At 40.7% G+C, this 24,568-nt stretch overlaps 1 protein-coding gene across 1 annotated transcript in view; it reads left to right on the top strand.

Annotated features, from left to right (window-relative positions):
* Positions 1-24,568, top strand: part of CUL2 (cullin 2) — a 47,031-nt gene that overhangs the window by 16,718 nt on the left and 5,745 nt on the right. The window contains exons 6-17 of the mRNA XM_066627328.1: positions 569-651; positions 6,579-6,675; positions 6,765-6,875; positions 7,623-7,785; positions 9,521-9,645; positions 13,254-13,361; positions 15,312-15,371; positions 15,565-15,693; positions 15,800-15,886; positions 16,823-16,975; positions 18,588-18,665; positions 22,913-22,979. Of these exons, the coding sequence (XP_066483425.1) occupies positions 569-651; positions 6,579-6,675; positions 6,765-6,875; positions 7,623-7,785; positions 9,521-9,645; positions 13,254-13,361; positions 15,312-15,371; positions 15,565-15,693; positions 15,800-15,886; positions 16,823-16,975; positions 18,588-18,665; positions 22,913-22,979 (1,261 nt within the window). The remainder of the gene's footprint in view (positions 1-568; positions 652-6,578; positions 6,676-6,764; positions 6,876-7,622; positions 7,786-9,520; positions 9,646-13,253; positions 13,362-15,311; positions 15,372-15,564; positions 15,694-15,799; positions 15,887-16,822; positions 16,976-18,587; positions 18,666-22,912; positions 22,980-24,568) is intronic.

Here is a 24,568-nt window from a genome sequence, read left to right on the forward strand (position 1 = left end):
GTGTTGATAGTTCAATAGTTGTTTTATTTTAATATGTTTAATGTACAGGCATCCCCCTGTATCCACAGATCTGGTATCCGCTGATTCTGTTATCTGCAGATCCACTGATTGAGTTAATTGCCTCCTATTAAATGTTTGATCTAGTCTCTTTAAGTGTTCAGGATGCCTGGTCTGCAGCCTGCCTGTACATGCTATAAGCTTGCATGCATATAGCATCCTGTAAAAAAAAAAAAAGCACTTTGCTGGTAAGCCTCAAAACAACATTAATGGCCGGGTGGGGCACAGAGATATAGGTTCCCTGTTTCTGTGGGGGGGGGGGTGTCCTGCAGGCAGGAAGGGGGACCCTTCAATTGCTAAAGAGGCATCATGGGGGGCCACAGACATGGGGCTACCCGTTTTTCCATCCGCAGGGGAGGGGCTGGAATGGATCCTCCACAGATACAGGAGACTCCTGTATTTCACTGGCTATTTTATATAACATATTGCTATGCTACTAGAACGTTTAGAATTGAGCAGGTTAAAAATCTAAATAAATGAATATATTTCTTTTGTGCATTTGTCACCACAGCTAGCCCTTGATATGTGGAGGAGATTAATGATTGAGCCCTTACAAGCTGTCCTCATTCGAATGCTCCTCCGTGAAATTAAAAAGTGAGTGCGTTCTTCAATTTCTTTAAGGGGTATTGTGTGTCTCTATATATGCATATTTATTGTACTAGTCTGAGAGTTGTTTGATGCTTAATTATGCGAAAATTGTGCATGAGACTGTTTGTTCATTGTAGTTGAAGTAATTGTAACTGTTTAAAAAATAGGTATGTTGGCAGCATGCCCAAACAGAACAGCATCTTCTGAGATGTGATCTTGTCAATAAAAGTTGAAAGTGTGCTCTGTCAAGTAGCAGGTGGTGTTAGAGTGCCAGACTTGGCACTCGCTTCAGTTACTTGTTGCAGAGCCTGGAGCTTCATCTTTTAGTGCTTTGCATGTTGGCTGAGGAAGATGGAAAGACTTCCATTGATGACAGGGTGTCATGCTTTTTAGTTTATTTTGAATTAGGCATTAAGTTGTATTTTATCAAAATGTAAGAAAGGATTGATGCTAGATTTAGAATTTTTTTTCCTGAAATTCTGAATGTATTGCACAGGGGTGTCCAAACTGCTTGGCAGGAGGGCCACATCATCTCTCTGACACTGTGTTGGGGGCCAGGGAAAAAAGAATTAATTTACATTTCAAATTTGAATAAATTTACATACATTAATATATTAGAGATGGAACTTCTATGACTGAATGAAGGTCTTGCAATAGCTCAAGGTCTACAAAAGGCCTTGCACAAAGCAAGGTCGGTCTTTCCTTTGCTGCCACTGCTGCATCACAAATGTGAGACAACAAGTAGTGGAGGGAGCCCTCATCCCATAGCTCATGTGAAAGGTTGAACAGTCACCCTCATGTTGAGAGCACTTGCATCGGGCAAGCATGGGCTCCAGCAAGTCTCCAGAGGGCCAGAGTCTCATTGGAGACTGGGGGCTTCCCGTAGGCCGCATTGGGAGTCGCTGAGGGCCGCAAGTGGCCCCTGGGCCGGGGTTTGGGCACCCCTGGTATTGCAGAACTGAGCAGCATAGCCAGCTTCAGCCAATCTGTCAGTCAGTCTTGTTCCAGAGTAAGGCTCTGATTGCTGGCCTTCAAAGTTTTACATATTACTATAGGTTATTTCCAAATGTATAGAAAAGCTAGCCAAGTCTAGGAAGCCTCACGTATTTAACTCTGTGCTGAGGTTTTTGTGATCTTGCTTAGATTCCATGAAGCTGATGGCAGGTGACATAGAATTGTTGTCTTGCAGCATCTCCATTAGAGCTGCAAAGAGCACTCACAATCCAACCATGCAAGTGTGCTTTTCAATCCTATTGATTCTGTGGGACTTGATTGTACTTAACCATGTTTGGACTATATCCAGTCTGATTTGCACAATAAATGCACAGAATGTGCTCTATTTCTCTAGCAATAGACTTCAAACAAATATAATTAACCAAAATAAAATACTTGAAAGTGTGTTCAAAAAGTGTTTATTCCACCTATTCATGGGGCAGTTATGAAACTCATAGTGTGCTAGTGGTTAGTTGCCAAGCAAGAATTAATAACTTAGGGTGCAATCCTATCCTGCGCTGGAACAGGCAAGCCAGGAGGCTTGCGCTGTATCTAGCGCAGGATAGGGACCATAAGTGGCTTAGCCAGAGGTAAGGGGAAACTTTTCCCCTTGCCCCTGGGTAAGGGCTGCTGGCCCCAATGTGTCTCCTCATACTTGTGCCAACTCTGGAGGTGACACAAGTTCGAGGAGAGTGGAGCAGCTTGAAGCAGCCCCGCCTCCCACTTCCTGCCTGCCAGCCCCCAGGGCCGCCCATCGCCCGCCCTCCCTCTGCCCAGGAACGCCTGCCTTCCCCATGCCTACCTTTCATCCTTGCATCGGCTCATCTGAGCCATCACAAGGCAATGGGAGGAAGCCGGTGCGGAGGCTTCTGTCAGCCTCTGCAGGCTGGCACTTCTGGGAGCGCTGGCCTGGCATCCTCCCAAGGAGACGAAAACGTGCCTTACGGCACGTTTGTGACCCTACCAGGCCTGCCCAAGGGACTTGGGCTGGCCTCACTCACTGTTAGGATTGTGCCCTTAGCAACATAGTGGCTGGGACTGAAAGCACTGCAGGACTAGTTCTGCCCTTTGGGTCGGTCTTTCTTAAATAGCAGTTCTCCATTTCACACGTTAGACCATTACTGAATCTGAGGAGATACCCAAAAGCAATGTGTGACATAGCATGAAAATCTGCTTTTTAAAGGGAGGGAGATCAAAAATTGGGCATGTCTAAGCCCATGAGTATGCATAAAGTAGCACTTTGGACCTTGGCTAGTAACATGTATGAGTTGCTTTCCACTACCGTGTATTCTGATACCTTAATCTGAATTTTAACTTTGTTTTCTGTCTTTTTGCATAAAGCTGCCTTAGGATGCAATCCTAACCCCTTATGTCAGTGCTTTCCAGCACTGGCATAGCGGTACCAATGGGACATGTGCTGCATCCTGCAGTTGGGTGGCACTCACAGAGGCCTCCTCAGAGTAAGGGAATGTTTGTTCCCTTACGTTGGAGCTTCATTGCCTTTATGTCAGTGCTGGAAAGCACTGACATAAGGGGTTAGGATCGCACCCTTATTTGATTCTTATTGTCTACAGTCTTTATAGTAGTTTATGGGGGGCAGAGGTGAGTTCAGGATAGCTTGTTTTACTTTTTGCATTTGATCCCTAGTCTCCTAGGGTAGGGTGTGGGGGTGAGGTTATATTTACTGCAGATATAAAGGCTGATTACTCTTCAGTGGTCAGATATTTTATCTGTTTCAGTGAACTACTATTGCAAATGGAAATCTGGAAGGGGTATTATGTTAAAAGATTTCAGCAGATATTCTGCATCTTTGCTGCTTGTAACTTTGGTGCCCTATATACACAAGAAAAGAAAAATAATTTGCTGTAATCTCCTCCTCCCCTTAAGCACACTGGGTAGCATTATCCCCTTAAATTGCAAATACAGTGAACTCAAAAAAAGATGTCTAGATAAGAGCTGTTTACATTTGCAGTTAGTGAAGCTGGAGCACAACATTTTCCCATTCTAGCTACACATTTATTGCCCCATCTCATAAACATGTGAGCCCTAGTTAATATCCTTGTGAGGTGAGTAGGCGTACGAGTATGGGAAACCTGAAATACACAATTTGCTAATATGGTTTGGCAAGACGAGGGCATGGTTCAATTTGAAATGTTTTTTCTATAGAACTATTGTCTGTGCAGCACTAGTATTAAATCCAGGATGTTCGGGAGCAGTTCCCTGTGTTCATTTGGTATTGTTTAGGTTATATTGCATCAACTATTTTTCTGAGGGCATGCTGAAGCAGCTGGTACTGCTGACACCCAATCCTGGGTAAAGTCACTGATAGCACACCCAGAAGTGGAACTGTCGTTAGAGGCACTAAACTGCCTGTAAAATTCCTTGAGATAAATGGGCAGGCATCATGACATCACCTATCTTGTACATGTGTTCTGTGAGGGGAGCAGATCCAATAATGTGTATGCACTCTGCTTGTCATTTTTGGCACTCATTGAATCTATTGTTTGTTAATTATTCTTCTAGTTACTAGTTTTTAAAACTTGTATACCACCCTTCTTCTATGGGAGCCAGGGTGACTCCCAGGTAGAATCACAAATAATAGTAAAATCATCTTAAATGATTAAAGTACAATCATGTGGCAGCTGATCAACAACAAAAATAAAATAGTCAGGGAAAGTCAAAGAGAGAATTTTCTGTGAAGTGCAGTAAGGGCCAATGGGGCGAATATACCTAGTAGGTTTTCTTTTTCAACTTCTGATTCAGTTATCATCTGTGTTAAAATGTATCTGAAGTAGTTAAAGATAGATATGACTGCTAAAGATAGATTCAAAGGCTACCACTTCCCTTTCCAAATTGATATGGGAAAGTCCAGAGCCATTGCATCTCTAGGTCTTCAGTTCGTATGAGTTTGCTTCTCCTTGAATTCACTTTCCATCCCTACTTTCTGCTTTTTCACTGCTTCTTTTTGAAGACTAGCAGAAAATGCATATGTTCGATTAACTCAGTCTTATCAATTCACTATCATGTGTTTTCACTTTTACAGTGTTTCACAGTATCTTCAGTGACAGAGAATTAGTTGCAAATTTCAATCTGTTGGGCTCAAATAACAATGGACGACTAATGTCTATTGAAAGCTATCAAACATCAAAGCCATGCTTTCACTTCTGCAAGGTCTGAGCATGGGAAATTGCTGGTGAATTGAAATGACCTTTCTCTTGGCTTCTTTCCTGCTGGCATTGAGCTGAAATGCAGGAGAGAAGTGCTCTCATTTTTGCAACTGGTGATAGAACTTGTCCTGGTAAGAGCTGCAGTTGTGTAAAGAGAGGGGCAGAGGTAGCACTCCTCAGAAATATGTGAGGCTTTTGTCTTGAATTTTCAACTTCAGTTAAAACAAAGCAATGTTAACTTGTATAGATACAAGGGAAGTCATGCAGGCAATATTTTGTTACAGTATTCTTCACCTTTCTTACGCCCATCTCATCTTCAACCCCAACTTGCAACTTGGGACCCTGGTGAAGTTCTCTGTGGTATATGTTGATTTTTCTTTTTCTCCTTCTCCTTGTGTTGACTTTCTGTTTCTGTGTCTAATAAAAAATCTTTAGAAAGGACAAAGTGGTTCTGCCACTAGCACTAATCACAGTGGGTTAGGATGTTACCCACTTATAGGTCATTATCCACCAGTTGAAAACCAATGTTCTACCCAATGTCTCAGAAAGAATTACAGGAAGCCCTTGATTTATCCCTGGGTTCCATTCTCGGAACAAGTCATGTATATTGAGTATTCATAAATTGAAATGGCTTTCTAATTACTTTATAATTACTGGGCCTTGTGCATTAAGGAGGGCTTGGAGAGAGTGAATAATTCACAGCAGTTTCTCGATGCATTTTATAAATGCATTTGGTATCTATAATGGTGCCGGTCACACAATGGAAGTTAACAAGTCAGCCATGGTAAGTCAACTCAGCAAAGTCTTGCAGTGAAAAATGCTCTATTTAAATCATTCCTGCTCAATGTAGCATATACGTAACAGGGATCAAATGTGTACACCTGTGGGCCAAGCCAAAATGGGTTAAAAAATGTGCAGAAAAATTCGCACTGCTGGCTTTAATTTGCAAATTCCAATAGTTCAAAGATGTGCAAATTAAGATTATGTAAATCAAGAGTTGCCGGTAATCCAGTGCCCAACTTCCTGGGTTCTGGCCAAGGAATCCAAAGTGCTGGAGTGACTGAGAAACACTTGGGTACTTAAAAATTATTTAAGCTCTTGAACAAATTAGGGCTCTTCCACATAAATATAGGCATACTCTGGTATCTGCAGAGCCGACACCTGCTGTTTCAGTTATCTGCTGTTCCATGGATACCAAGTAAGCACTTTCAAAATGTCAGGAAAGTAAAGAAAAAAGCCAAAAATAGCTTTGCCTGCTGTTGCATAGCAAAACCGTGATGCATTCTGGGGCGACCTTGGGTGAAGGGAGGATCCTCTACATGACCAGGAAGAGGCTGCAAGCATCTTTGAAGACCGTCTGAAGCCCTCAAAACGCAGCCGTTAAACTGTTCAGTGGTAGGCAAAGCTATTTTCAGCTTTTTAAAAAAACTCTCCTGGCATTTTTAAAGTGTGTCCCCGATATCCACAGATTTGTGGTATCCATGCGGGGGGGGGGGGTGTTTCCAAAACAGAACTTCTATATGTAGAGAACTTCTATTGTAACCAAGCTTCTCCTCTCACATCCTATTTGCATTTTGTCTTAAGTTCATGCACACTCAATCAATCAAATAATCTTGTCTGTTTTTGTCACAATTTGCAGACTGCAAAGTCATTTAGAAGGGCATAACCTGTGAGAAAGTGAAATGGTTTTGGGGTATTTGTTTACTTTAATCTGCTGTGTTGGAAGCCTGGGCAGAATTTACTTTATGAAAGCTTCGTTTTTCCATCTTTCAGTGATCGTTGTGGAGAAGATCCAAATCAGAAAGTAATCCATGGGGTTATTAACTCCTTTGTTCATGTTGAACAGTATAAGAAAAAATTCCCTCTGAAGGTAAAAATTCATTTCTTCTTGTTTAATTGACATAATTGATTATTCAATACCGTGCTTTATTTGTACTTGATCAGACTTTCTCAATTTAGTTTTATCAGGAAATTTTTGAGTGTCCTTTTCTGAATGAAACAGGGGAGTATTATAAACAAGAAGCTTCAAATTTATTGCAAGAGTCCAACTGCTCACAGTATATGGAAAAGGTAAGAAGCCCCTATTTATGTATAGATTGACTTGTCTGAGCTTATTGCTTTCTGTACATATTGTAGGTTCCTAAAAAGGAAGGAAACATCGCAGTAGGTGTAATCTGATCCCCTCCAATTGAATGCAAAAAAGTGTGAGTGAGCCACCTCTGTGGCAAGAGAACTCAACAACTTTCAGAAATGGGGTGTAGGGTCCTATAACCTTGCGGGTTGTATCAGCTATACTTATGTGGTCCATATAAAAGGGCATGTGATCTGTAAATAGAGCTGAGCCTTCTGAACATCTTACATTGGCATTCAGAATCAGTTGTCTGGATAGACTGGAGGCAATCAGTTGTTAGGCCTGTCCTTTGCAAATACTCATTGCACAAACTTGTGTAATTTGAGCTTGCTTTCTTCTCCTCTCTCCCATGTTTTCATATCTCATTTTTTGCTCCATATCTGGGAAAATTTCCAGACTTCTCCAAATGCATAAGAACTTTTGTTTCTTTCAGTATGCCAATGGCTTCCCACATAAAGATGCTTTAGACTTGTGCATCTTTGGAGAAAAAACTGTTCCTGATAAATGCATTAAGACAATGTCACTTCAGCACGAAGAATCAGACTTACACACATGACGCTAATTTTGAAGCATCAGAAAGTAGTTCAAAATAAACTTGCTTAGGATCACGTTCTTATCTTTTCACACTTCCCTGTTCTTTTCATTCCTAAATAGTCATTTTCTCCATCTTGAAATTGTGCATTCAGGTTTTATGTAGATTAAAAGATGAAGAAATGAGATGTCGAAAATACCTAAACCCCAGCTCCTATGGCAAAGTAATTAACGAATGCCAGCAACGAATGGTAGCAGATCACTTACATTTCCTTCACGCAGAATGCCATAACATCATCCGGCAAGAAAAGAGAAACGGTAAAGGTTTATTCTGTGATGAAAGATGAATCTCTATGAACTCCAAAATATTCTGTCTTCTAAATAAATTTTATCTGGATGAACTGCTGTATTTAGAACATGTTTTTTTTTTTTTTTTAGATAAGTTATTGTCTACTAGTATAAGTAAATGCAGTAAGTAAAGGTCCAGGACAAAAGATCACCATGTGCTGCTGATGATCACAATTTTGTACTCATCTGCCCCCTGCAGCAATTAATGGATGCATCTGGTATGGATATATCAACCACCATCTAGGCTATGCAGTAGAGTGTGATGAAAGCTGTATTGGGGCCAAAAAGTTTAAGAGGGTTGCATGGACAACTCCTTTACTAGGATCATTAGTTGGCATCTCTCTATCTTTTGTTTTCTCCATATTTAATCTCTGCTTTAAAATACCATAGCTGTTTCAAATTAAACAAAAAATAGCTCAATATTTGTATGAGCTCTCAATACACTTCATCAGATATATGCTTCTAACAGCGTCAGCCAAATATGTCCTAAGACCTCCTGGCATGAGGTGACCCTGGCAGAGGAAATGCTGTAGCATGCAGAGGGTGAGACTTTGAGATGGAGCACTGGGTCAGAAAGCAAGAGTGGAAGGTCTGCCTATAGGTGTGCAGTCAGTAGACCTGACCTCCAAGGAGGACTTGGTAGATTCCTCCCATCCAAAGATGTAAGGTGGTCTTTGGGCTGAGAAGATTTGTCATCTGAGCAGACCTTGAAGGAAGAGAGTTTGTTCTAGTTGAGGAAAAATGGTAGATCAAAGCTGTTTCCTGAGCAGGACTTGGAACATTTACTCCTCTCTCCCAACCTCCACCCCAGCAAACAAGGTTGAAGGGTAAGTCTACAATGTCCCTTCCCATAGAGAAACTGCAAATAATCTGATAGCCTTGCTCCAGAGCAGCTGGCACATTCAAGAGTAATAATCCTTAGCCAGTCGTTGGAATCTTCAAGGCCACAAATGCAATGCAGTATGTAATGTGTGATGATGTATATTTAGTATGATGACGTACTAAATATGTTTAGTGTATCCCAGGCCAACCATCTGTTCCAACAAGATTTTTCTTTTTTTCCCCCCTGTAGTTGTTTCTTTCATATCTTCACAAAATTTCATAGCATTTTCTAGAACACTCATGAACAGCAACAAAGGTCCTCCACATACCACTTTAAAATAATTGCTAGGGTTTGTCTGACCAGCAATAAATTATTTCAGACACACACATCCATGCAGAATACTTTTTTTTGGCTTTATCTAGCAAAGAAATCTTCAAGATGTAGAAAGACATCTTGCTGTTAGAGAAGACTATTTTTTAATTGTTACAGGTTTCCATAGACAGAAATGGAGCAGCAGCTTACATGCATATGTAGGAAAAGACACCTGTACCTTGGTGTACAAGAAGAATGAAATGTGTATTTTACTGTAGTCATACATGTTAAGGAACTGGTGTGTCACATGATCAACTGATGCTTGCTGTGACATGTTAGCCCAGGAAAAGGGGGTGGGTTGGGTAGGGATTTTTTGTTGTTTGTCATTGCCATGCACAGTGTTGACTACTGTTTCCTCCTTGTACTTTTACTTCATTTGTGCGTCCTCTCTTTATTTCTCAGGAAAACATACTTGCCCTTGAAATCATTATACTGTGTAAATAATATGGTTTGAATATAATGAGTTTTCTCAAAATACACTCTAAAATGTTGTATTGTTCTTTACTGCAGACATGGCAAATATGTACACGTTGCTTCATGCTGTGCCAAGTGGCTTACCTCATATGATTCAGGAACTACAAAACCATATCCATGATGAGGGCCTTAGAGCAACCAGCAATCTTTCTCAGGAAAACGTGAGTTGCTGTTGAGTGGAGGACTAGCCAAATTTCTGATAGTTAACAGTGTAAAGATGGGATTGGAAAGTTTGCCACAGTTCAATAGGTATATATAGAAGTGGTTTTTTTGGTGATAACAAAATAAAAACACATAACACTGCTTTCTGCACTTCTCATTTTTGTAAAAAACGCAAAAACCCAGTATTTAAGAAATTTGAGAAAAGAATAAAACCATTCTCTAACACCGCTACGTATTCTCTCTCGACCTGCATTTGACTACATATGCTGACATTATCCCACCTACCTACCTAGTACACTTTTAAAGTAATCATAATTCATAATAGTTTTTATTATTATTAACAGTATTTATATACCACTTTTCAATGAAAAGTTCACAAAGCGGTTTACAGAGAAAATCAAACAAGCAACTAATGGCTCCCTGTCCCAAAAGGGCTCACAATCTAAAAAGATGCAAAACAATACCTGAGACAGCCATCAGAAAAGACATTGCTGGGGTGAGGTGAACCAGTTACTCTTCCCCTGCTAAATAAAAGAACATAAGAACATAAGAACAGCCCCACTGGATCAGGCCATAGGCCCATCTAGTCCAGCTTCCTGTATCTCACAGCGGCCCACCAAATGCCCCAGGGAGCACACCAGATAACAAGAGACCTCATCCTGGTGCTCTCCCCTACATCTGGCATTCTGACTTAACCCATTCCTAAAATCAGGAGGTTGCGCATACACATCATGGCTTGTACCCCATAATGGATTTTTCCTCCAGAAACTCGTCCAATCCCCTTTTAAAGGTGTCTAGGCTAGACGCCAGCACCACATCCTGTGGCAAGGAGTTCCACAGACCGACCACGCGCTGAGTAAAGAAATATTTTCTTTTGTCTGTCCTAACCCGCCCAACACTCAATTTTAGTGGATGTCCCCTGGTTCTGGTATTATGTGAGAGTGTAAAGAGCATCTCCCTATCCACTCTGTCCATCCCCTGCATAATTTTGTATGTCTCAATCATGTCCCCCCTCAAGCGTCTCTTTTCTAGGCTGAAGAGGCCCAAACGCCGTAGCCTTTCCTCATAAGGAAGGTGCCCCAGCCCCATAATCATCTTAGTCGCTCTCTTTTGCACCTTTTCCATTTCCACTATGTCTTTTTTGAGATGCGGCGACCAGAACTGGACACAATACTCCAGGTGTGGCCTTACCATCGATTTGTACAATGGCATTATAATACTAGCCGTTTTGTTCTCAATACCCTTCCTAATGATCCCAAGCATAGAATTGGCCTTCTTCACTGCCACCGCACATTGGGTCGACACTTTCATCGACCTGTCCACCACCACCCCAAGATCTCTCTCCTGATCTGTCACAGACAGCTCAGAACCCATCAGCCTATATCTAAAGTTTTGATTTTTTGCCCCAATGTGCATGACTTTACACTTACTGACATTGAAGCGCATCTGCCATTTTGCTGCCCATTCTGCCAGTCTGGAGAGATCCTTCTGGAGCTCCTCACAATCACTTCTGGTCTTTACCACTCGGAAAAGTTTGGTGTCGTCTGCAAACTTAGCCACTTCACTGCTCAACCCTGTCTCCAGGTCATTTATGAAGAGGTTGAAAAGCACCGGTCCCAGGACAGATCCTTGGGGCACACCGCTTTTCACCTCTCTCCATTGTGAAAATTGCCCATTGACACCCACTCTCTGCTTCCTGGCCTCCAACCAGTTCTCAATCCACGAGAGGACCTATCCTCTAATTCCCTGACTGTGGAGTTTTTTCAGTAGCCTTTGGTGAGGGACTGTGTCAAACGCCTTCTGAAAGTCCAGATATATAATGTCCACGGGTTCTCCCGCATCCACATGCCTGTTGACCTTTTCAAAGAATTCTATAAGGTTCGTGAGGCAAGACTTACCCTTACAGAAGCCATGTTGACTCTCCCTCAGCAAGGCCTGTTCGTCTATGTGTTTTGAGATCCTATCTTTGATGAGGCATTCCACCATCTTACCCGGTATGGATGTTAGGCTGACCGGCCTATAGTTTCCCGGGTCCCCCCTCTTTCCCTTTTTAAAAATAGGCGTGACATTTGCTATCCTCCAATCTTCTGGCACCGTGGCCGTTTTGAGGGACAAGTTGCATACCTTAGTCAAGAGATCTGCAACTTCATTCTTCAATTCCTTAATAACCCTTGGGTGTATGCCATCAGGGCCCGGTGACTTATTGATCTTTAATTTATCAATGAGGTCTGAAACATCTTCTCTTTTAACCTCTATCTGACTTAACTCCTCGGTTAGGAGGGGCCGTTCGGGTAGCGGTATCTGCCCGAGGTCTTCTGCCATGAAGACAGATGCAAAGAACTCATTTAATTTCTCTGCCATCTCTAAGTCTCCTTTTATCTCCCCTTTCCCTCCCTCACCATCCAGAGGGCCAACCGCTTCTCTGGCGGGTTTCCTGCTTCTAACATATTTGAAGAAGCTTTTATTATTCCCCTTAATGTTGCTGGCCATGCGTTCCTCATAGTCTCGCTTGGCCTCCCCTATCACCTTCTTACATTTCTTTTGCCACAGTTTATGTTCCTTTTTATTCTCTTCATTAGGGCAAGACTTCCATTTACGGAAGGAAGCTTCCTTGCCCTTCACAGCCTCTCTAACTTGGCTGGTTAGCCATGCGGGCACTCTCCTGGATTTAGTGGAACCCTTCTTTCTTTGCGGTATATACCTCTGCTGGGCCTCTATTACTGTTGTTTTAAGCAGCCTCCATGCATTCTGGAGAGACTGGACTCTTTTTACCCTCCCTTTCAACCTCCTTCTAACCAGCCTCCTCATTTGAGGGAAGCACACATTTGAAAAAGTGCCTCTTATCTAGTTAGCAGGGGTATTTATAAAAGTGCATCCTTGGAATAAAAATGCATAACACTACTTTCTGCACTTTTAACTTTGGAAAACACCAAAATCTGTGAAAAAATAAAACCATTTTCACCCACAAAGAGCCTATATAGAATGGGAAAATATGCCAGGTACTTTGTTTACCACTGTTGTGGCTTCTTTAACGACGCCTTTTGTTATGGTTTGGGGTATGATGGTCTTTAAACTATGATAGACATTGTATTCCTTCACTGTATAAACTTAAATAGAATTGGAAAAATTACCATGTGTACACTGTTCATAACTTCCCTAAGAGTAAGTGCTCCCTTTACATCTTTCCAGCTGAGCATGGGATATTCTGACACTTGATAGCTACTGAAGTTGTGGCCCTTGGCATTCATACACCAGGAGATACCATAGAATGGAGCTCCCCAAAGAGACCAGCTCTTACTTGAAATGGCTATCTGTAGATACATCTTGAGCGTTTGTTCTTGAAGGACTGGCGGTGATTCCCACATGGTTTATGCATGTTTCATTTAGCATAAACAAATGGTGAATTTCTTATGATGCTTAGTTGCATCAAGCAAAAGTGGCACCTGTGCTCTGAAGCTTGTACTGCTTTGTTAAACATCTACACTGTAGCTGCTGCCACACAACTTTTTAAACTTTGGCATGTTTATTTGGTCAAAAATTGCTGCAGAGGGAGAGCATGTTTATATTACTCTTCATTTGGTTGTTAAATCTGAGATTCTATCTTCAGATGCCCACTCAGTTTGTGGAGTCAGTATTGGAAGTACACAGTAAATTCGTTCAACTCATCAATACTGTTCTGAATGGGGATCAACGCTTTATGAGTGCCCTTGATAAGGTAATTCTAGTTTTAAACTTCATTTAATAATTACCTATAGGAAAAAACAATTTGTACTGTGAAGAATTTTGTCTGGTATATCGAATAGCAACCATAAGTAGTAATAGCATGTCTTTAATTGCTATGAATTATTTTATTTTTACTTTTTAACACAAGTGATTATTAACCTGTTCCTGTGTAATATTTTCAAGTCTATTTTGAAGTAAATTTCTTATTAAAATTCATTTTTGCAAATATTTTCTCAAAAAGTTATGAATAGTTGACATACCAGGATATTAAGGCTGCAGTTCTATACACACTTACCTGGGCGCATGCCCCATTGAAACTAGTGGGACTTGCTTCATAGGATGGCACTGTAAAGAACGTTATACATTGTACTAGAGCAGGGGTGCCATCTCTGGACCCTCGCTAAATTATTACCAAACAACTCAAGGGTTATGTTTGTTGAAGCACCCAGAGTAATAACTCATAATTCAAAAACTGCATGTGTAGTTAACTACGTAGTCATCTACAAAGGTCTGTAGGTTCATTGCCAAAAATAGCTACAGGAAACCCAGGAGTGCACACTGTGGAGATGGCTATCAATTGGCTGCTTGATTTTTGCCTATTCATATACAAAGAGAATGTTGTTTTTGGTACAGTGATATGAATTGGTGTTTTTACGTACAATCAGTTCTCACTGTCTGCTAGGGTTAGGTTCCTGAAAACCCTAGCAGATAGTGAATTCACACATAGCAAACCATTGATCCAATGGGATCAGTGGGGTTAGGTGGAGGGGTATCTTGCCTGTAGGACTTTGGCTCCCCTGGTTGCTTCAAAGGCTCTATGTTGGTCACATGTGCCAATTTAAAGGTCTCTGCTGCACTCAAGATACCAGCAAAGACCCTCCAGAAGTAGCAGGGACTTTCAGAATGACACCCGCTACCAGTGCGGAGCCTTTTGAAATATTTGTGGGGAGCTTCCCATAGGCATTTCAAAGGGCTCCACACTGGTTTCAGGCATCATTTTCAATGCCTCTGCAGCCTTCAGGAAGACAGCGGAGACCTTTGGAAGGCTTCAGAGATGTTTAAATTGCAGATAGCTGAGAGCAGCATAACGGGGAATGCTCCTCATGGATATGTGAATTCACAGGTAGCAAAATATGAAAAGAGCTGACTATATTTGTGTTTCCTCTCCCTTGCAATTATTATTGCCTGCCATAAGGTGAAGTAGTTGCAAATTCCAAATATGGTATCATTCTAGAGATATGTACATTCATTGCACTTTGAAGAGAGAAATAGTTAACTCGCTCCTATCTTGTTTCTGTGTTAATGATTTTTAAAAGTTTATAAATAAATGTGTTAGCCACCCCAAAATGTAAATATATTTTACAGAAGCCAAGTGAAAGTTTGACCATTAGGCAAACTTGTATTTCCCTTCTCCATTGTGCTTTGCAAACAGCAACAATTTCTTATTTCCCAGTACTAGCTGCCTTGATCGCCCACGCCATTGAGGGGAAAGGCATGATAAAAATTTTAAAAATCAAAACGAATTAATTATTGTTCTGAGAATCCTTTTCTGAGTCTCCCACAACAAACAGCACAGTGATCTGGAACAAGTTTGAAAGAGGGCAGGGCTTGGCTTCTCATACTTCATATCTTGGAGTTGATTGGGCAAATTTTTAGTCTCCTTGTTGCTTGAAATCCTGATTGGCAAGGCCCACGTTTCTCATATCCTGTTCAGGCGCTTGCGCACTACTAAATTTCAATAGATGTTTCATAGTAGTAGAATGTGGACGTGGAAATACAGGACAACTGTCGTAAACTTTTCTTGAGTCTGATTTAAGTAGCATGATAAAAGCAGCATGCCTTTGTTAGGGTCCTACTTGAAATTAACATTGAGGCACATGACTGGCATATGACCAAATTGGGTAGGCTGATTCCTCCTCCTTCTTTTTGTGTTCCTAAATAGGCTTTGACATCAGTAGTGAACTTTAGGGAACCAAAGTCTATCTGCAAAGCACCTGAGCTGGTAAGCAACAAATATTTTTCAGTAATTACAGCATGGACTTTGTTCAGACAATATAATTGGGATTATAATTCAGTTTAAATAAATCTTGGTGGGTTCATCATGTGGGTTTTAGTCAGTGAACTACAGTGTTAGCATGATGATCATACCCTCTTACTCTTCAGCTTGCCAAACATTCTTTTTCTTTTAACTTGAGCTGGCCAAGTATTGTGACAACCTGCTAAAAAAGTCAGCAAAAGGAATGACGGAAAATGAAGTAGAAGACAAACTTACAAGCTTCATTACTGTTTTCAAGTACATTGATGATAAAGATGTTTTTCAAAAGGTAAATAATTTGCCCTCATAGAAATTTCATACATTTCTTTCGTTGGATAATGCTTTTTTGGGATTGAAATTCAAAGAAATCTGAACTTTTCTCTATTTTAATCTAGTTCTATGCCAGAATGTTGGCAAAACGGCTTATACACGGCTTGTCTATGTCCATGGACTCTGAAGAAGCTATGATAAACAAACTGAAGGTAATTTCTTCTGTGCTAGAACAGTGAAATCAACAGCCATTGTCAGTGTCAAGGTACACAATCAGGTTTTTGACAATTGACGAGGCACACCATGCTGCCAGCGGGAGGCTCACATTCCCCATTGGCCCTACTAATAAATGACCTTCCCCCAAATTCCTGTGGCACACCTGTGGATCACTCACAGCATACCAATGTGCCACGGCAAAAGGCTGCTTTAAACTGTCGCTAAATTGATTCTAATGAAACTTCTCTGACAGCTTAATTCTATGCATGTTTACTCAGAAATAAATCTTATTTTGTTCAATTGAGCTTGCTCCCAGGTAAATATGCATAGGATTGTACTGTAAATTTGTTTAGGATGTCTCCTAAATTTGGTAATCTACTGTTGGTGTACTAATCAGACTATCTGATTACAATGAGAGGCTCTTGATAGATTGTTCTGTGCGTAAAAAATATATCTGACAATTTGGTAGTTGAAGATTGTCATGTTAGAAATTAACCAGCAGAGGGGGTGCTTAGATGATGCAAATTGTATAGAATTGCTTTCCTTTCTATTCTAAGACAATGTGCAAACAGTATCTTTTCAGTCTGCAGTACTTTTTTCTATACTGCGATAGTTTCTGGTGAATTTGGTTCTGCAGTTTTCTATGGTTCTTCAAGCCACTTTGGGGCAGAAACCAAAACCAGCTCCCAGCAACACAGCCAGTGCTGCAGCAGTAGGTTTCACCCATGAATTATACCTGTGATACTACTGAGGTTGAGGAATACTTTTCCCATGTCTGAAATAGCCTCCATGGTTTTTCTTAATTAAAAAGTAGATAAAGAAGATATATTTTTCAGGTAGACTTTAAAAAGTAAATAGTGAAAGGCTGTTCATTTACTTGATTTTACAAACTCAGACTATGCTTAATTGCAAATCTTCTTCTTTTTTTCCAGCAAGCCTGTGGTTATGAGTTCACTAGCAAGCTCCATAGAATGTATACAGACATGAGTGTTAGTGCGGATCTTAACAACAAATTCAACAACTTCATAAAAAATCAGGACACCGTTGTAGATTTGGGAATTAGTTTTCAGATATATGTCCTTCAGGTATTAAGACATATGCGTGCATGTATATTTGGTGTTTCAAACTACTTGCAGTAATGAGACAGTTTTCCAAAGTTCTGTAGTACAGACATGCCCCTGTATCCGATACCTAAATCCATGGATATGAGAGAATGCTTACCCCCACCCTCTGGAGGTGAGGGTCCTCTGAGCACAGCAGAGGCCATGGAAGTCCGTCTGCTGGCCTCAGACTAAGCTTCACAATAGAATAAATGTCACTTTGGTTTTTTCGTAAAGCTGGAAGCAATTTTTTTCATTGTAAAATTCAGTCTGAGCCTAGCAGAGTCTGCATACGTACGTCTGTGGCCTCTGCTGGACTCAGAGGACCTTCTAAAGGCTGACCTCACCTCCGGAGGGGGTGTGCATGAGGGGTCCACTGATACAGGAGCCCCACTGTGTAAATATGACACCACAATCCAAAATGCATTTGTGTGTATATCATTCCCATGCATTTGCTTAACATTTCTGATCTGCATAACAAATTGTACTAATATTTTTGTCTTCCGAATTCCAAGATAATATAAGTGTATAATCTAGGGAGTAAGGGTGCTTACCAGCATCATGTATGGCTGCTTGGACCCTGCAAGAGAAAGATCGGGATAAAAACTGTCCCTTCTTTTACAACAGCAAAATTCTTGAATACATGTGCCGCACTGCGCAGGGCTTGCAGCAGCTTCCATAGCTCTCCTCATCACCTGCCAGAAGCAGCATAATAAATGTTCTGTACTCCCGTCTGGTTATGGAGACTGAAGTGAAAAGCAAAGTGAAACAAAGGAGAGAAGAGACATAGTGGGGTGGCATATCTCCATCATGCCAGCTTTCAACTGCCCCATAAGAGTTATTCCATCCTGTCCCCAAGCTATTACCCACATGAGTAATTTCCATAAATTGAGGGTCCCAGCCTCCTTGGGCATTTGCTTCATCATGGGGAACGCAGGATATAAATCTTTTAAATTAATAAACTTCACCAGTAAGAGAGGCACCTCAAAAATGCACAGACCAATCCCCGCAGACACTAACTTTGATGGGTGAGATTCAGGAATGCAAATGGTCTCACCTGCTAGAGTTCAAGAATATAAGACGAGCCCTGCTGGATCAGGCCAAAGGCCCATCTAGTCCAGCTTCCTGTATGTCACAGTGGCCCACCAGATGCCTCAGGGAGCACACAAGACAACAAGTGACCTGCATCCTGCTGCCACTCCCTTGCATATGGCATTCTGAAGTAGCTTAATTGTCTCTGATCACCACACCACTTGCTTCCTTGGATGCTGACGGTGGAAGCAGCCCTAAGTTCCATCCTGTAAAAGGAGGCAGATTGATTCCCATAAACAGCTGGTTTTAAAAGATAGGAGAGTTTTCCCCACTTTGGTCTGTTGCCCAGCAAAGCTGAGCATTGCTTGCAGAAAAAACCTTAAACTTTGGTGCAAATTTCCAATGTTTTTTTCTCATTCCTCCAAGTTCTAATAAGTTTGCCATAGACAGATCTGCTTCAACTTGACTGTCATGGCTTTGGATGTCTTAATGAACAATAGATGCCTTTATGTGCATTTTAGAACCCATTTCAGCATTTAATCATTTTTCTGTGTTTCTTTTCCAGGCTGGTGCATGGCCTTTAACTCAGGCTCCTTCATCTACGTTTGCGATTCCTCAGGAACTGGAAAAAAGTGTACAGATGGTAGGTTAGTAGGATATTTCTTGCAGATTTAATTACTCTCTTAAGTTGGGATTGAAATACTTGAGGCAATGAGTAGTTGCTCTACAAATCACCTCCCTTGCATATATACAATGGCAACCTAAAAGCAAGCAAGCTTTGCGTGCCTTCATAGAGTGCTTGCTGATGGTTCTGTATTCTTCCATCTAATTCGTGATACAACTAATATTCTCTGAACACTGCAGCCCGTACCTGCTGCCATGGGAGAGACTGAGGGTCTTCCTAGGTCAGGAAGAGGGTGAATGCAGCCTTGTACTTCCAGTGAACCAAACCTTCCTTGCTTTTAAATTTCTACTTTGACTCATTACAATTTGAGGTTGAATTGTCCTTGCCTTCAAGTTAGCAGGCAATTTCCAAGAATTTAGAAAAGAGAAAATGACTACCCTATTTGCCTTTGACAAGAGGGTGTGTCAGTATCCTTCCAGCACATTCTATTTGCTACTTTATTTTCCTACAGTGACTTTCAGGGAATATTCTCAATTGATTGTCACTTTCCGGTGGCACTTTGAAATAACCCTGTATTCCTTTTCTGTTGCATCAAAAATTACGGAACGTTGCAAGGGAAGGTATTACATCTCCTAGATGTCCAAGCTAGCAAAATGGATATATTTCTTGCTTTTCTCGTGAACCTGCCATGTGATTGCTCTGGACATTTCATCATTGTCTTGAAGCCCTTTCTGCGCTCTCTTCTGTCCCTGTTCAAGCTAGCCAAATTCTGGCAAGCTCTTTCTAACCAAACTCATGCTAGCTCTTTCAGATTTTTTTTTTAATCAAAGAAAAATGACCCAGTTGAGTAGGATGTCTGAAACTTACAGTCATCAGTAACTGTTACTTACTGATAGGTATTTCTAGTAGTCAGAGGAAGCATAAATATTGTATTGGTTGACATTTTAAAGTATTTTGAAGTATTGGTTGACATTTTAATAAATATTTATTTTCGTCCACCAGACGATGACATGTTTAAGCAACTGTATTTTGCATATCTACTCTAGAGGCAGTGACATGTCTGCCCACATTTTGAAATAACAATGTTCAGAGCTAGCATGGTATAGTTTTTGGAGTATCACACTAAGACCAAGGAGACTCAAATGGAGCCTGGCTGTTCCCATAAGGGCTAATTGGGCTTTGCATCCATTAACCAAACTTGAGAAACAGAAGCTTTTTCCTATATGTGTTGTATTTTCTGGTGGATTAGGAAACATTAATTTTCTAAACTGATCTGAAATATATTACATAGAACATCATGAAAATTTTCAGAAAGCTTTCCAGGAATAGAACTCTCTGCCTAATGGTTTATATATACGTACATATCTAACATGAAATAATTTTTAAGGCAGTTTAAAATTTTGATCCAGATTGTGTGTGTGTGTGTGTGTGTGTGTGTGTGTGTGTGTGTGTGTGTGTGTGTGTGTGTGTGTTAGGTCCTGTAATGAACCAATGTGTGACCAACATAGTACTAAATCCATGTTTAATCCATGTGTGGCCAACATAGTACCAAATGGTCACTTTGGGGAAGCCTTTGAATGGCTGTATGGCAGTGGTCTCCAAAGTGAAGCCCACTGCACACCTGCTTTCCCAGCACGGAAGGTGCTTATTATTTCCTGGGGACGCTGCAACAAAGCACTTCCATTTTCTCCCATTCCTCCTCACATTCAGCCGTTTCTGCCCAGAAATATGGGCACAAAGCCTGCTGGGGCATTGGAGGCTGGAAGTGACTGGACATGAGGAGTAATGGGGGTGAATGGAGGCGCTTTGTTGTAGCTTCCCCATGGAACATTAAGCACCATTTATGCAGGGGAGGGCTTTGAAAAGGCACCTGATCCAGTCCATGGGCCAGAGTCTGAACCCCCCTGATATAAGGGATCCTTTTTGCTATTTTGGGTACTTCTCCTGGAGCTAAATGAAGTATTTAGTGAGTAGTTATGAGGAAACTGATGAACAGAACTTAAATATTAGCAATAGCCTTAATAAGGGCTTACGTTTGTGCTATTCAAAATGTCATTTTAATCAATGATTTACCTTCTAAATCCTTCTTTCTAATTTATTTGATCAGAGGAAATTAACTAATGTACTTAGAATTTGCATCTTTTCTAATCTGGCTTCAAACTGGCTTCAAAAAGAATATGAAGCCTTGGAAATTGAAAGTCTCCTGAGATTTTTGTCTTTGAAACGTTATGGTGGCAGTGGGAGGTGGCCCCACTAACTTCTAACCCCCGAGGACTGGGAATTAAATTAGACTAGGTTTTTGATGTAATTTTAGTAATTTCCACTGTCTGAATCAATTTCATTTAATGAGCTATTAACGTAAGTAATAAGAGATAAATGTATCTTAATGTGAAAAATATTATACACATTTTTGAACACTCATTACTAAAATGTCTAATTAAAGTAGTATACATTTGACTAACTGGGATTATTAGACATTCATGTAATAAATGTTTTTAAATATGTCTAATTAGCAAATCATTAGTTTTATGATTCATTTTTATATAATTAGTGTAGCAGTATACATAAAATATTCTTAGGGTTGTCTTGAAAAATTGCTAGTTTATATTCCTATTTCGCAAGCAGTTTTCCTCCATTTCAATAGATGACAAAATGTTTCAAGTTCAAAGGTTAGTATTAGAGATTCTATAGAAGCACAGAATTTGAGACTGTTTCTTTCAGCAATACAATCTGATTCTCCTGGAAAGTCCTAAATAAAGACCAGTATGTGGCTATTAATGCTGTGCTCAAAAAATAGCTCTCTTTTAACACACTGCGGAATAGTTTGTCAACACCAGATAAGACAAAAAGAAACTAGGATTGTTGAAAAGGTGTGCTTGCCATAATAATGTACTGAGAGGTCTTTTGTAGGAGTCTATCTGTTCTGGCTTGACAGCTATGTGTCAGCTTTTGAAGCTAATTCTTGAACCAAAGGCCCTTAAATAGGGGCTATAATGCTTGAAGGCCAGCTTTTCCAGTGATCTCTAGGGCCCAGTCCTATCCAACTTTCCAGTGCTGATGCAGGTGCAATGCAGCCCTGAGATAAGGGGGGAAAAAAGTTCCCTTACCTTGAGGAGGCATCTTTGACTGCCTCTCCACTTCAGGATGCAGCACATGCCCCACTTCATATCAGCACAGTGAGATATAAGAGAGGCCCAATGGGATTTTCAAGGTTACTGCTGTACATTTTATTTAGAACCACTGCCAGCCACTTCAACAGTTGCTTTAAAATTTAAGAACAGCTGGAACCTTCTGCCTGAAAAGTGGCTTGCCAGGAATTTTAGGTCATGCAGTATGTGCAAAGCCCTGCCTTAAGGTGCCATTGCTTAAAAAAAAAAATTCAGTAAAACATGAGTACATTCAGTTAAACATATGTGCCTAATGGTTATATGTGTTGATCACACCCTAGTTTGAAGATACAAACCCAGCGTTGGTACTATGTAGATCTGTCCAAAGGATTATGGTCTGGTAGCAACATGAAAACAACACAGAGTAACATTGTACTCATTGCTAGATTGATAGGTTTGGATATGCAAGCTGTGCAGTGGCTAGAATGCTGGATTTGAATGTAGAAATTTGTAATAATCATTGAAGCTGTTTTTTGTGACCTTCAAAGCCACTTGCCTGGTTCAGGCATCGCATTCCAAGTCCCACAAATGGTAGTTTGTTGAATTAGAAAAGCAGTATGTGGCTGTGCCTACCCCCCCCCCCACCTAACTGCTTAGAAATCTTCCCGGTTCATCAAAACACAGTTTGCCGTGCTATTCAAAATGGGAAATTGTGGTTTGACAAATCAGCTTGTGATTAAGGCATGTAAGGGGAGGAGGGAACGTGCAGGCACATAGCACATTTCTGATCCAACAAACCCATGGGGTTTTGGGGTCATGAATTTGACCACCACCTTCCACTTAATTTATTATGCGGATCTGTGTTAGAGCTGTGGAGCATGTTACAGAAATGATTGCTGTATATCGTGCTTTAGAGACATAGTATATGGATAAGTTTTGCTTGGTTTGCCTGTTTTATATTTCTGCATCCAGGCAGTTTCCATGATGGTGTGAAATGTGTTACTGCACTGTTTATTGTAAGCATTCTTGCCTACTCTGAATCCAAGATCAAGAGGACTGATTAGAACAATTAATAAATGCTTCACTTTTTCATAATTAGTTTTGTTACCTCTGGTGGGCAATGAAATAATTTGATTGAAGAATTATTTTGTTTTACAGTTTGAATTATTTTACAGTCAGCATTTCAGTGGGAGGAAACTTACCTGGTTACATTATCTCTGCACAGGTAAATATAAGTGCATGTTTTGTTTTTTTTTAACCATTTGAAAACATCGTAATACATACAATGATAGTTTTTACTTATTGGAACTATCATTTGCCATTTGAAGTTTTGTAAATTAAAGAAAAAAATTTTGAATTAAAGTTACCTTCTCTGAAGTAGTTAACATGGTTTTGCTGATTTATCTCAATTAGGAATCCCAATGCTATGCCAGCCTCTGCCAGCAGGACAAGCATGCGCATTGTCACAAATGTACCATAGGGCACATTGCACCAGTGCAGAGGCCTGTCCGCCAGTAGAAAGGCCTGTGCCAGCCTCCTGCCACCAGTTGGAGGCCAGCACCCCCCCCCCCCCGAGTAGGATGGTGGGAGAGCAGAGGGAGGGCAAACAGGAAGCAGGGAAGGGTGTAATGGGGCGGGCGGAGGGTGAAGGGAGGGAGGCAGGGAGGAGGCCTCTCCCATTTTCTATCCCCCTTTGAAGCCTGAAAACTCTAGACAAGGTGACCCAGATTTGTACCAGCTATAGAGCTGGCATGGATCTGAGTAGCCCCATTTAGTCTTCTGGGGTTTTACCAAGGGTAAGGGGTTGAAAGTCCCCTTACTCTGAGGAGACCTCCAGCAGCTACAGTTCCCAAGCTGGATGAAGGGGAGGCTGTACCAGACCTGCTGCAGTGTAGCTCAGGAATTTGGTTGGGATTGAGCTGTTAATTTCATCTCCTTTGACTTTTGCATTTAGGATTTTTTACTTTTAAGATAGTACCATTACATTATTAATGGTACTAACTAAGCACTTTCCAAAGAGTTCTTTTTCAGAATTGCTTTCTGGAAAATAACAACATAGGCCTATGAAACCGAGGATCTGAGAACCTTCCTCCCCCCCCCCCCCAAATTTACGGTGGTTTTTTTTTATGAATTTAGGCTGCCAGTTCCAAAAATGGCATCAATTTTGCCCTATCACATCTAGCTTAGGAAATACAGCATAGCCTCATTAGTTAATTCCTCATGAGGAAGCCATAGCATATGTGCAAACCATTTAGTAATGAGGCTATGCCGTATCTTCAAAACTAGATATGACAGGGCAAACCTGATGCCGTTTTTTGAATCAGTACCCCAGATATACCCAGGAATAGGTCTGATTTTTAAGTCAGCAAAATGTGTATTGACCTGTATTATTAGTGCAGGTTGAAGTATAGAAAAATGATATTTTCAAATTCAGGTTGAGTATACAGGCTGTTATGTCTAGACATACAAGAGAGTGAAGCTGGGAGCACTGTCTGTGCTAAAGGACTTTGATAACGCCTCTACAGCACACACAAACAGGCTTATTCATACATTTATGTATTAAGGTAAAACATAAAGAACATTGATGTATTATGTATTAAGATAAAACATTTATGTATTAAGATATGTATTTTAATACAACCAGGAAAGTATTTGAACTGTAACTGAATAATATTCTCGTAGCATTTGTCAGTTTTCAGAATGCTTTATTGTCCTTATTCCTTTTCTCTTCACAACAGCCCCATGGACTAGATTAAGCCAATTTTTTTTTCTTACGCTTCAGACTGGGATCCCCAAACCAGACCTTAGAATGCT

Source organism: Tiliqua scincoides, chromosome 5 (assembly GCF_035046505.1).
Source record: "Tiliqua scincoides isolate rTilSci1 chromosome 5, rTilSci1.hap2, whole genome shotgun sequence".
Lineage (NCBI taxonomy): Eukaryota > Metazoa > Chordata > Lepidosauria > Squamata > Scincidae > Tiliqua > Tiliqua scincoides.